Source organism: Rhinopithecus bieti, unplaced genomic scaffold (genome assembly GCF_001698545.2).
Source record: "Rhinopithecus bieti isolate Rb0 unplaced genomic scaffold, ASM169854v2 scaffold_57210, whole genome shotgun sequence".
Classification (NCBI taxonomy): Eukaryota; Metazoa; Chordata; class Mammalia; order Primates; family Cercopithecidae; genus Rhinopithecus; species Rhinopithecus bieti.
Genome location: NW_016823439.1, coordinates 723,132 through 735,884, shown reverse-complemented (window position 1 = coordinate 735,884; position 12,753 = coordinate 723,132). Strand labels below are relative to the sequence as shown.

Here is a 12,753-nt window from a genome sequence, read left to right as displayed (position 1 = left end):
CCGCCCGCCTCGGCCTCCCAAAGTGCTGGGATTACAGGCTTGAGCCACCGCGCCCGGCCAACAAAATTCTTTAACTGAAAGATGACAAACTGTAGCAAAATTACCATAAACTATCAGTTCACAATTTCTGATCTCTCTCCTTTTTTTTTTTTTGAGACAGAGTCTCACTCTGTCGCCCAGGCTGGAGTGCAGTGGCGCGATCTCAGCTCACTGCAAGCTCCGCCTCCCGGGTTCACGCCATTCTCCTGCCTCAGCCTCCTGAGTAGCTGGGACTACAGGTGCCCGCCACCGCGCCCGGCTAATTTTTTGTGTTTTAGTAGAGACGGGGTTTCACCGTGGTCTCGATCTCCTGACCTTGTGATCCACCCGCCTCGGCCTCCCAAAGTGCTGGGATTACAGGCGTGAGCCACCGTGATCTCTCTCTTAATTTGTTTAGAGGTCAGGTCTCACTCTGACGCCCAGCTTGGAGCACAGTGGCACAATCATAGCTCACCGCAACCTTGAATTCCTAGGCTCAAGGGATCCTCCTGCCCCAGCCTCCCAAAACACTGGAATTACAGGCATAAAGCACTGTGTCCAGCCCCTTGAATTTTTTTTTTTTTTTCCAGATAAAGTCTCACTCTGTTGCCCAGGCTGGAGTGCAGTGACATGATCTCGGCACACTGCAACCTCTGCCTCTCGGGCTCAAGTGATTGTCCTGCCTCAGCCTCTTGAGTAGCTGGGATTATAGCCACTCGCCACCACACCCAGCTAATTTTTGTATTTTTAGTAGAGACGGGGTTTCACCATGTTGGCCAGGCTGGTCTTGAACTCCTGACCTCAAGTGATCTGCCCGCTTCAGCTTCCCAAAGTGCTGAGATTACAGGCATGAGCCACCACACCCAACCTGATCTTTTACTTTCACATTTTCCACTGTTTCCTTACATATTAGGCAATGTAAAATTATTTATAAACATATATAACCAGTATTTTAATGCCTGCCTTTTCATATTTCTAGTCACTGGCTTCATTGAACAGAAATAACATAATGGAAGTTTCTCTTTCTTTTTTCTATAGGACTACAAATTAAGAGTTAATGGCAGCCTGGACAACATGGCAAAACCCCATCTCTGCAAAAAATACAAAAATTAGGTGTGGTAGTATGCAAATGTGGTCATAGCTACTCAGGAGGTTAAGGTGAGAGGATCGCTTGAGCCTGGGAGGTCAAGGCTGCAGTAAGCTGTGATAGCCGCACTGTACTCCAACCTAGGTGACAGAATGAAACTCTGTCTCAAAAAAAAGAAAAAGAAAAGTTACGAAAAAATGTTCAAATGAAGCATTTTTTCTCTTGAATGCTGTAGTACAATTTGATATTTAACTAGCAACAATTATATAAAATCTTTCTTGGCTTTGATGTTTAAAACAAACAGTTTGAGGCCGGGAGCAGTGGCTCACACCTGTAATCACAGCACTTTGGGAGGCTGGGTGGGTGGATCACTAGGTCAGGAGTTTGAGACCAGCCTGGTCAACATGGTGAAACCCCATCTCTACTAAAAATATAAAAATTAGCCTGGTGTGGTGGTGCACACCTGTAATCTCAGCTACTCAGGAGGCTGAGGCAGGAGACTTGCTTGAACCCAGGAGACGGAGGTTGTAGTGAGTCAAGATCTTACCATTGCACTCTAGCCTAGGCGACAGAACAAGACTCTGTCTCAGAAAAAAAGAAAAACAAACAAAACAGTTTGGTTTTGCATATATTTCAGAGAAAAACCAAGAGAGTTACTGCATTTTTTCTTTTCTTTTTTCTTTTTTTTATTGAGACAGAGTCTCCCTCTGTCCCCCAGGCTGGAGTGCAGCAACGCAATCTCAGCTCACTGCAAGCTCTGCCTCCCGGGTTCATGCTATTCTCCTGCCTCAGCCTCCCGAGCAGCTGAGATTACAGGGACTACAGGCACCCGCCACCACGCCCAGCTAATTTTTTGTATTTTTAGTAGAGACAGGGTTTCACCGTGTTAGCCAGGATGGTCTCCATCTCCTGATCTCGTGATCTGCCTGCCTCGGCCGCCCAAAGTGCTGGGATTGCAGGCATGAGCCACCGTGCCCGGCCAGTTACTGCATTTTAAAATGTACTTAGCCAGGCACGGTGGCTCATGCCTGTAATTCTAACACTTTAGGATGCCAAGGCAGGCAGATCTCTTGAGCCCGTGAATTCAAGACTAGTCTGGGCAACATGGCAAAACTCCGTCTCTATTAAAAAATGCAAAAAAAATTAGCTGGGCATGGTGGTGCCCACCTGTAGCCCCAGCTACTCAGCGGGCTAAAGTCAGAGGATCATCTGAGCCCAGGGAGGTCAAAGCTGCAGTGAATTGTGATCATGCCACTGCATTTCGGCCTGGGTGACAAAGTGAGACCGTTTCGAAAAAAGTAAAATATTAAAAATAAAATGTACTTAAATTTTAACTCTCAAAAAACAAGAAGCTATATTTTAGAATAGAAAATATTTCCTATTGCAAATATACATGTAACAAGAGTCAAATTTTCACCCAAACAATGACAACTTAATCAATCTCATATCAATCATTTAAAAACTTTAGGCCAAGTGTGGTGGCTCACGCCTGTAATCCAGCACTTTGGGAGGCCAAGGCAGGTGGATCATGAGGTCAAGAGATCGAGACCATTCTGGCTAACACGGTGAAACCCCATCTCTACTAAAAATACAAAAAATTAGCCAGGCATGGTGGCAGGCGCCTGTCGTCCCAGTTACTCGGGAGGCTGAGGCAGGAGAACGGCGTGAACCCGTGAGGCGGAGCTTGCAGTGAACTGAGATTGCACCACTGCATTCCAGCCTGGGCAACAGAGTGAGATTCTGTCTTAAAAAATAAATAAATAAAAAAAATAAAAATAAAAACTTTACATCCCAGTGCTATACTTACTCTATTTATGATAAGGTTTTAAGACATTAATACAAACACACATGGTGGCATGGGTAGCTTTAAGGTATAGGGGAAGGAAAATTTTTTTGCTGCCACCCTCTTAGGTTTCTTGGCTGGAGCCCTGTAAATCGGACTGACAAAGGATGGATTAACAAGAGAAAAACAGTTTATTAATTGTGCATAGTGCATGTAACAACACAGGGAAGTCCAGAAATTAGTAACTCAAAAGTTTGGTTAGATTTGGGGCCGGACACAGGTGTTCACACCCATAATCCAAGCACTTAGGGAAGCCAAGGTAGGAGGATCACTTGAGGTCAGAAGTTTGAGACCAGTCTGGCCAACATGATGAAACTCTGTCTCTACTAAAAATACAAAAATTAGCCAGGTATGGTGGCATGCACCTGTATTCGCAGCTCCCAGCTACTTGGGAGGCTGAGTCAGGAGAATCACTTGAACCTGGGAGGTGAAGGTTGCAGTGAGCCAAGATTGCACCACTGCACTCCAGCCTGGGCAGCAGAGCCAGATTCCATCTCAAAAAAAAAAAAAAGATTTGAGCTTATCTTCCCCAAGGTACAATAAATTTTTAGAGAAGTAACAAGACAAAGGAAAAGAACCATGAGTCTCTAAAGGCAGCAAATATTGAAACTAATTGGAGATACAAGATAGCTAGTAAAATTTGTTATGTACGCTGATAACGGTCTAAAGTTGTCTGCGGTGATTAACCTTTGTCTTCCTGGTAAGAGAGGGAAAATGGGACTCTTCTGTACATTTATGTCCTGTATTTAGGAAGGGTAGACAGATTTATCTATTTCTTCTCAATTGCCTTCAGCTCAAAATAATCCTCATGCCAAAGTGGCATATTTTGGGGTGGCATATTCTGCTAGGGCCCAAAGGGCTTTCAGTAAGCATGCCAGTCATCAGCAAAATGGGACACTTAGTACCTTCATTAAAAAAAAAAAAATCCAGCTGATTACACTCATTTAAAGGAAATCTTACGAAAAGCATTTTTTTTAAACTTCTAGAGGAAAGAATAAAGACCGCACATCCAAAAAATAAATAAAACAAAGAAAAAGAAAACCCGTAGCTCATGCCTGTAATCCCAGCACTTTGGGAGGCTAAGGCAGGCAGATCATGAGGTCAGGAGTTTGAGACCAGCCTGGTCAGCATGGTGAAACCCCATCTCTACTAAAAACACAAAAAAGTAGCCAGGCATTGTGGCACATGCCCATAGTCCCAGCTACTCAGGAGGCTGAGGCAGAATTGCTTGAACCCAGTAGGCAGAGGTTGCAGTGAGCCGAGATCATGCCACTGCACTCCAGCCTAGGTAACAGAGTGCGACTCCATCTCAAAATAAATAAATAAAAAAGAAAACAGTCACTCCATAAGCCATTTAATTTGTAAGTAATTGAAAGGGTAAGAACTTGAATATAAATTTCCTTTCTTTTGTTGTGAGAAGGAGTTTCACTTTGGTCGCCCAGAGTGGAGTGCAGTGGCGCCATCTCGGCTCACTGCAACTTCCACCTCCTGGGTTCAAGCGATTTTCCTGCCTCAGACTCCTGAGTAGTTGGGATTATAGGCACTCACCACCATGCCCAGCTAATTGTTTGTATTTTTAGTAGAGATGGGGTTTCACCATGGCTCCTGACTTCAGGTGATCCACCCACCTAGGCCTCCCAAGGCGCTGGGTTTACAGGAATGAGACACTGCACCCGGCCTATAAATTACCTTTCAAAAATTGTTTCAGGCTGGGCGCAGTGGCTCACGCCTGTAATCCCAGCACTTTGGGAGGCCAAAGTGGGCAGATCACCTGAGGTCAGGAGTTCAAGACTTGACTTGCCTACATGGTGAAACCCCGTCTCTACAAAAAATACAAAAATTAGCTGGGCGTGGCCGGGTGCAGTGGCTCATGCCTGTAATTCCAGCACTTTGGCAGGCAGATCACGAGGTCAGGAGATCAAGACCATCCTGGCTAACGTGGTGAAACCCTGTCTCTCCTAAAAATACAAAAAAAATTAGCCAAGCATGGTGGCGGGTGCCTGTAGTACCAGCTACTAGGGAGGCTGACGTAGGAGAATAGCATGAACCCAGGAGGTGGAGCTTGCAGTCAGCCGAGATTGCGCCACTACACTCCAGCCTGGGCGAGAGAGCGAGACTTTGTCTCAAAAAAAAAAAAAAAAAAAAAACTAGCTGGCCTTGGTGACACATGCCTGTAATCCCAGCTACTCAGGAAGAGGCTAAGGCAGGAGAATCGCTTGAACCTGGAAGGTGGAGGCTGCAGTGAGCCGAGATCACGCCACCGCACTCTAAACTGGGTGACAGAGCAAGACTGTCTTGGAAAAGAAAAACAAGATTGGCCGGGTGCAGTGGCTCACGCCCGTAAGTAATCCCAGCACTTTGGGAGGCTGAGGCGAGAGGATCACCTGAGATCAGGAGTTCGAGACCAGCCTGATCAACATGGAGAAACCCTGTCTCTACTAAAAATACAAAATTAGCTGGGCGTGGTGGCACATGCCTGTAATCCCAGCTTCTCAGGAGGCTGAGGCAGGAGAATCCCTTGAACCTGGGAGGTGGAGGTTGCGGTGAGCTGAGATTGTGCCACTGCACCCCAGCCTGGGCAGCAAGAGCGAAACTTCGTCTCAAAAAACAGCAACAAAAAACTGTTTTACAGTCACTTTATTTTCACATAACAAGCACCAAAAAACACCTCCCAAACACTTTAACAATTGGTGCAGTTATGAAATCAGCTATATAATCAAAGCCCCCAAGTCAATCTGCTTAACAATCCAAACATTTCAGACGTGGTTTTCTTTTTTTTTTTCTTCTTCTTTTTTTAAGAGACAGAGTAGTCTCACCCTGCTGCCTAGGCTGCAGTGCAGCGGCACAATCTGGGCTCACTGCAACCTCCGACTCCCGAGTTCAAGTGATTCTCCTGCCTCAGCCTCCTGAGTAGCTGAGATTACAGACATGTGCCACCACACCTGGCTAATTTTGGTATTTTTAGTACAGGCAGAATTTCATTGTGTTGGCTAGGCTGGTCTCGAACTCCTGACCTCAGGTGATCCACCCGACTCGGCCTCCCAAAGTCCTGGGATTACAGGCATAAGCCACTGCACCTGGCCTCAGACGTGGTTTTCAAAGCTACTTTGGTTTTTGGAAAACCAATATGGAAGTTATTATACATTGAAACGCTTTTAACAACAGTTGCTTATATTAAGGTGTCCAAAACCATTAAATTACACCTGATAAGATGCAGTATGATGACTGAAATACATACATAGGTTTTGTCCCAAAGCTCCTACAGGAAGAAGTGAGGGCCATAAAAGGGGAAGAAAAAAAAGCCAGTCCAGGCTGGGGCATTTCTCATTTTGCAACAGTAGTAGAACAGTTTAACACTAGTTCACGGTCAAGTCATTAGGCTTCACATTCCAAATGGTCTGTTGCTGAGGTCTGAGATGGGCACAAATGCAAATTACTTTTACTAATACAGAAAAAAAGAGGATCATTTGCTAACTTACCCTCTCCCTTGTGTTTTTCTGCTATAAGTTGAAGGTGCTGAATGCAGGCAGTAGCAAGGTCTACCACTCTATCAACCATAAAACTTCCCTCTGTATCAATAAAAACTGCTTCACCTGCCACTCCTCCAAAACATTCTGGTATCTGTACATCTACTGCCAACTGCATACTGTCAATAAAAAGATGACAACCAAATCATCATGATGATCTAAGGCAGTGTTTTTGAAACTCCAGATAACAAGTTAGGTACCACTTAAGTTTTATAAATGCAAATATGCTCCCCAAGGCAACAGAAATGTCTAACTCTTCATGACTCCAGATATAATGTGAACCAATTGACCATATGTGAATCAACTGGATTGGGGGAGGGCATGCCTATAAAACCAAGATTAAGGACATTTTATTTTATTTATTTTTATTATTATTATTTTTTTTAGATGCAGTCTCGCTCTGTCACCCAGGCTGGAGTTCAGTGGTGTGATCCCGCCTCACTGCAAGCTCCACCTCTCGGGTTCATGCCATTCTCCTGCCTCAGCCTCCCGAGTAGCTGGGACTACAGGCGCCCGCCACCACGTCCGGCTAATTTTTTGTATTTCTTAGTAGAGACAGGGTTTCATCGTGTTAGCCAGGATGGTCTCGATCTCCTGACCTCGTGATCCACCTGTCTTGGCCTCCCAAAGCGCTGAGATTGCAGGCATGAGCCACCATGCCTGGTCAATTAAGGATATTTTAATTATTTCCAGGCCTCTCAAAATGGAGCTCCTTATTATACATAAATCTACTTACAGAGTCTTGCTCTGTCACCCAAGTTGGAGTGCAGCGGCATGATCTCAGCTCACTGGAACCTCTGCCTCCCAGGTTCAAGCAATTCTCCTGCCTCAGCCTCCCGAGTAGCTGAGATTATAGGTGTGCACCACCATGCCTGGCTAATTTTTTGTATTTTTAGTAGACATGGGGTTTCACCATGTTGGCCAGGCTGGTCTCGAACTCCTGATCTCACGTTATCCGCCCACCTCAGCCTCCCAAAGTGCTGGGATTACAGGTGTGAGCCACCACCCCCAGCCTCTTTTTTTTTTTTTTTGAGATAGGGTCTCACTCTGCTGCCCAGACAGTGATGTGATCAAGGCTCACTACAGTTTCGACCTCCCCGGCTCAAGCAATCCTCCTGCCTCAGCCTCCCAAGTAGCTAAGACCACAGGCACACCACTCTTGGCTAATTTTTCATTTTTAGTAGAGACGAGGTCTCACTATGTTGCCCAGACGGGCCTCAGACTCCTGGACTCAAGTGATCCTCCTGCCTCAGCCTCCCAAAGTGCTGGGATTTATATAGGCATGAGCCACTACCCCAGCCATAAATCTACTTTCAAACATCTGACTTTCAAATATAGTCTCAGAAATGAACAAAGCAGAAACTTACCGTTTAACCTTAAGACTGCACTACAATTTGCAAAAGAAACATTTTTTTCACATCAAAATAATTGCATCAATTTATCAAGAAGGGATACTGAAGTAACACAAATAGTAAGTTAATTTTTGTTTAATGCACATATACACTTAAAATTAACAGCACATACATACCTTATTTGGTTTCCTGACTGTAAACCAACAGTACAAAATACTGATTTCATAATATGTTATTAAACCCACCCTTAAAAGGAGAACACTTTATTTTACCATAATTGTGTTTTTCCAACACCTGGTGCACCACAAATTTCTGTTGTTTTCATTAAGGGTACTCCACCCCCAAGAATATCATCTAGTGCTGAACAGAAGGTAATTATGAAGCCCTGGGTATGCTCCTGCTCAAGAAGTTCCAGTGCTGTACACTTCTTGCCTGACTCAGATGTACCAGCATATCTTGGTTTATTTGTGAGACATTCTCTTCTGATAATTTGCAGAGTTTCTAAGGCTTCCGCTTTAGATATCCCAACTTCTGAAAGTAAAATAAGAAAAAAAGAACCCTAATTTCAGAGATTTAAAAGTGTAACATAATAATGGCTTGTCTTCATTAATTTTAATTTTTAGACAAGAGTGATGCTAGGAGTAGAGAAACATAAAAATGCAACATTCTATCAACCATTTAATTTTTCAGTTTGGCCGGACACAGTGGCTCATTCCTATAATCCCAGTACTTTAGGAGGCTGAGTCAGCTGGATCACCTGAGGTCAGGAGTTCAAGACCAGCCTGGCCAACATGGTGAAACCCCGTCTCTACTAAAAATACAAAAATTAGTCGGGTGTGGTGGCACGCATTATAATCCCAGCTACTTGGGAGGCTGAGGCAGGACAATCGCTTGAACCCAGAAGGTGGAGGTTACAGTGAGCAGAGATCGCACCATTGCACTTCAGCCTGGACGACAGTGTGAGACTTCAGTTCAAAAAAAAAAAAAAAAAAATTCAGCTTAATAAAGGCATTTGTTGCCTTAGTCATCACACAAAGAATTACCTATTACCTCAGAAACAATTCAACTAAAGCATTTCTGAGTACCTACAAGTGTCTCAGGAAGCAGAAATAAAAATGTACTCACTATTACTACACTTTTACTATCTCTTTTGGTCTTATGAAGCCATAATTATCTTGCTCTCATAAGGTATACAAATTATTTTTCAGATGAGAATGAAAACAGATTTTTTAACTGCCTACAAGGTACAACTTTAAGAAGCAAATATGCATATATTATTTATAATAAAAACTTTTCATGGAAATAACTAATGTAAAAAATTCATATATCACTCCAAACTAATGAGAATATTCCAATGCATAAGCATTTTAAAGAATACATTTATGCGTCCTCGACTACACAATTTCACCCATCTGACAGTATGGCCTGAGAAGAGAATATGGCAATTACAAAACAAGCTGGTGAAGAAATAATGGTGAGGATGACATCACGTATCAGTTTATCAGTGCTTGATCTGGTAAGAATATGAGCCATAAATACGGGGCTAATAAAAGACAATGGTGCTGACAGAATTTAGGAAATGAAAATCCTATCCAGTTCAAGAGCCTGAATGCTGGAATCAGATTGCCTGGGTTTGTAAATCCTGGCACCACCTACTGTGTGACTTTGGGCAAGTTACTTCACTTTTTCTTTTTTGCTCAGATTTTTTTCTTCTATAAAATGGGAATGAGACGATACATGTAAAAAGCTTGGTAGAATATCAAGGCCGTCTAAAATGGTCAACAGTTGTTAGTGATTATTATTATTCAGAGTCTCACATTTCTTCTTTGAAAAACCAACTTGAAGAAAAAAGAGCCCATCAAATTTTGGGGGACACAGTCTGCGTGCGGTATGACTTAAACAGTTAAGATTGGGTCTCCAAGACTTATTCTTTAGAGGCGAATCGAAACCTCCGTATTTTCCATCATTAAGGGCAGTCATTTAAAATTCTGTTCCATCTTCAGTCAATAGCACAGGTCTGGACATGTCATAGTGTAATGTGCACAACGAGTGACCACGCCAGCTTCATATTTGCATACCTCGGGATGCAGTGGTTCCCATTTGCAGTGCTCTGGAATATGAGGTTTTGGGTGTTTCAGTGAATTACGCAAAAGGAGAATATTCTTTCTACCGCTTCCTCAATATTCCAGGGATTCTACTCCTTTCCCATTCTTAGTGTCTCTAGTCCTACACAAAACCTGCATTTCTGAAATTTAACCCTTACCCCTTGGATCTTGGAACAGCAAAAATTAGACAACCAATTCTGACTCCACCATTTCCTAACCCACTTAGCATGAACAGTTACCTAACCTCCCCAAGATACCAGTTCTCTCATCCATATACTGAATAAAATAATATACTGAATAAAATAATCTACTCCTAAGCAGGTTGAGGGTTAAATGAGACAATCCTCAAAGCATTCAGCAGGCATTGCCAGAGGAAAAGCAATTAGTAAATGTTTTCACGACCACAGTTCTCCTAACCATTCAGACAACTTGTAAGTGGAGTCGAGTAGCTGTTTCACGTTGTAAACGCGGACGTGGGAGGCAGCAGAATCTAACGGAGACTGGGCTGAAGCCCGAGGCGAGAGAATGAAGACTGAGGCGGCGCTGACGGCGGCCGGTGTGCCTCAGCTTGCCATCAGGAGTCATTACCTTTGCTAAGCTCGGAGGGTTTCACCTCTAGGAGTTCCTCAGCAATCTGGAAACCCGCAGACACCAGCTTCACCCGCACCGCTGGAGACAGCGGGAAACTGACCAAATCCCGCTGCATTTCAAAGCCAAACGTCTTGCCGCGCAGTCGCGCGAGCTCAGGGGCCAACCCCTGAGCAGCCAAACTGCGCACGCCCCCGCCAGGGCGTGCGGCGTGACGTCAGACGTAAAGCGGAAGGGGCCGGCTCTGTGGCCTGGCTGCACGCGGCTCTGGGCCTTGCAGCTCTGCGCAGGCTTGTAAATTTTCACACTTGTGCACTATTCCGTTATGATTCCCCAAAGTCCCATTTAGAGATTCCCCATCAAATGTACACCCTGACTGTAAAACGATGGACGGAGATCATAGGATGGACAGCCAGGCCCAGTGGGTTCTGCACACAACATTTCCTTGCCTCCACTGTGGCCTGTTAGGTGAAGCCTCGGAGTTACTAATAGGAATGATCTCGAGTGGGAGTAGTGAGTGTAACGAGCACACACTGGCCAGTTACCATTATTTTGGTGTGAAAAGCTCTGGGAATTAGGAGTAATCTGCGTCCTCATGGTAGAGTTGCAGTCTCTTGGCTCTTCCCGCTGACCGTCCCCCTTTTCTGACCCCGCCCCTCTCCCCGCCGCGCCATTGCTTTTCCCGCTCTCGCGAGGGATTGTGGGCCAGCCCCCAACGGCCGTTGGAAGGGATCGCTCCCCATTCCGCACACCCACCCACTCCTACCCGGGAGTCGAATGTCTAGCATGGCGGTTTCTGAGACCGTTATTTCTTCATGGCGTGCGTGACTTAAGCCGTATCTGGGAAAGTAAGCAACTAATGTCCCTATTAGTGGGTCTGGGGTCCTGAAAGGGAGGGGCTGGGCTGCACAAGAGGTCCATTTGTGGTACAGAGTTGGGAAGGGGCGTTCAAACCGCGGTAGTGGCCACTTCTAAATTACAGAACTTTGGGGAGGAAAGGAAGCAGTTTAGAAAGTGGTTTATGAGATCTTTCGTTGTCTCGGTGAGTGTAACTTATTTAGCAGGGAGTAACTTATTCCCTACCTATTGGCGATGATTTTTTTTTTTTTTTTTTGAGACAGAGTCTCACTGTGTTGCCCAGGCTGGGTTGCAATGGCGTTGTCTTAGCTCACTGCAACCTTAGCCTCCCGGGTTCAAGTGAGTCTCCTGCCTCAGCCTCTCGAGTACCTGGGATTACAGGCGCATGCCACCATGCCCGGATAATTTTTGTATTATTATTAGAGAAGGGGTTTCACCATGTTGGCCAGGCTGGTCTCGAACTCCTGACCTCGTGATCCGCCTGCCTTGACCTCCCAAAGTGCTGGGAGTACACACCTCCCAAAGTGCTGAGAGTACAGGTGTGAGCCACCACGCCCGGCCCTGTTGGCGATGATTCTTAGTCTTGACTTTTCTTCCTAGCATAAAGAAACTTTCTAAATATTGCAAATCAGAGTTCTCTACATACTTACATCTAAAAAAGGAAACAACGTATGTTGAGCACTTTAGCAAATCCCACACATTTCAAATGGCCATAGCCATGCCAAAAGGAAGATAAGGACATAGAAGCCCAGCATATAGTTTAATATCAATTCTGATGAAAGAAAGCTGGCCGGACGCAGTGGCTCATGCCTGTAATCCCAGCACTTTGGGAGGTCGAGGCGGGTGGATCTCTTTGAGCTCATGAGTTTGAGACCAGCCTCGACAACATGGCTAAACACCGTCTCTACCAAAAGTACAAAAAATTAGCCGGGCATGCTGGCATGTACTGGTGGTCCCAGCTACTCAGGGGTCTGAGGTGGGAGGATCCCTTCAGCCTGGGAGTGAGCCATGATCGCACCACTGCACTCCAGCCTGGGTGACAGAGTGAGACCCTCTCTCAAACAAACAAAACACCTCAGCACGGTTTTCTTAAAGCCAAGATTCAAACCTAGTATCCGTTTTACTACCCCGAGCTATTAAAATTTTGAGTCCCTACTGGTGGGGAGAATACAAGAAGCATTTATACCCCATTTGGTAGGTCAGAGAAAGTCTTGTAGGACTGACCAAAATCTGGTTGGCCACTCAACCCATTGCTTAACTTCTAATATGGTCTATATTTGAGCACTCAGCACATAAATACTATCCTCAGGGAGAATTCACCCTTATGCTTATAAACCACCCAGATTCTCGGGTGAAGAAAAAACATGGTATTACC

The 12,753-nt window shown here is 44.9% G+C and overlaps 1 protein-coding gene across 1 annotated transcript in view; it reads right to left on the bottom strand.

The window, feature by feature from the left end:
• The window catches only part of RAD51C (RAD51 paralog C), a 41,377-nt gene extending 30,644 nt beyond the window's left edge, over positions 1 to 10,733 (bottom strand). The window contains 3 exon segments of the mRNA XM_017861584.1: positions 6,428 to 6,594; positions 8,100 to 8,358; positions 10,521 to 10,733. Of these exon segments, the coding sequence (XP_017717073.1) occupies positions 6,428 to 6,594; positions 8,100 to 8,358; positions 10,521 to 10,638 (544 nt within the window). The 5' untranslated portion in view covers positions 10,639 to 10,733.
• Positions 10,734 to 12,753: the final 2,020 nt, after the last annotated feature.